Genomic DNA, 390 nt, shown 5'->3' on the forward strand with positions numbered 1-390 from the left:
AATAGCATCAGACCGGAGGTTTGGCATCCAGGCACAGCTGGTTACAACTGACTTCCAGAAACTCTTCCCTATGGGAGAGAGACTCTTCATCGGGCTGGCAGGCCTTGCCACAGATGTACAGACAGTGTAAGAATACAGTGTCAGATGCATTATAATATTTGGTATTAAACATAACACTTGTCTTTTTTTTTTCTTTTTTAAATACCTTGTGGTCTTTATCTTTCTCTCTTATTTTAGATCTCAAAGGCTGAAGTTCCGCTTGAACTTGTATGAGCTGAAGGAAGGTCGTCAGATCAAGCCGAAGACCTTCATGAGCATGGTGTCCAACCTTCTGTATGAGAGGAGGTAAAAATGCATGTCTGTACACATGCTAGTCACTGTTTATTGGCA

The 390-nt window shown here is 41.8% G+C and overlaps 1 protein-coding gene across 1 annotated transcript; it reads left to right on the top strand.

Annotated features, from left to right (window-relative positions):
* Window positions 1-4: 4 nt before the first annotated feature.
* On the top strand, window positions 5-384 carry LOC107734726 (proteasome subunit beta type-3-like; the record flags this gene model as incomplete). The annotated part of the gene is made up of 2 exons (XM_016546676.1): window positions 5-126; window positions 238-384. Coding segments are annotated over 2 exons (234 nt in total), but the record flags the coding sequence as incomplete, so codon positions are not given.
* Window positions 385-390: the final 6 nt, after the last annotated feature.

This window comes from Sinocyclocheilus rhinocerous, unplaced genomic scaffold (assembly GCF_001515625.1).
Source record: "Sinocyclocheilus rhinocerous isolate Xijiao unplaced genomic scaffold, SAMN03320098_v1.1 C35148024, whole genome shotgun sequence".
Lineage (NCBI taxonomy): Eukaryota > Metazoa > Chordata > Actinopteri > Cypriniformes > Cyprinidae > Sinocyclocheilus > Sinocyclocheilus rhinocerous.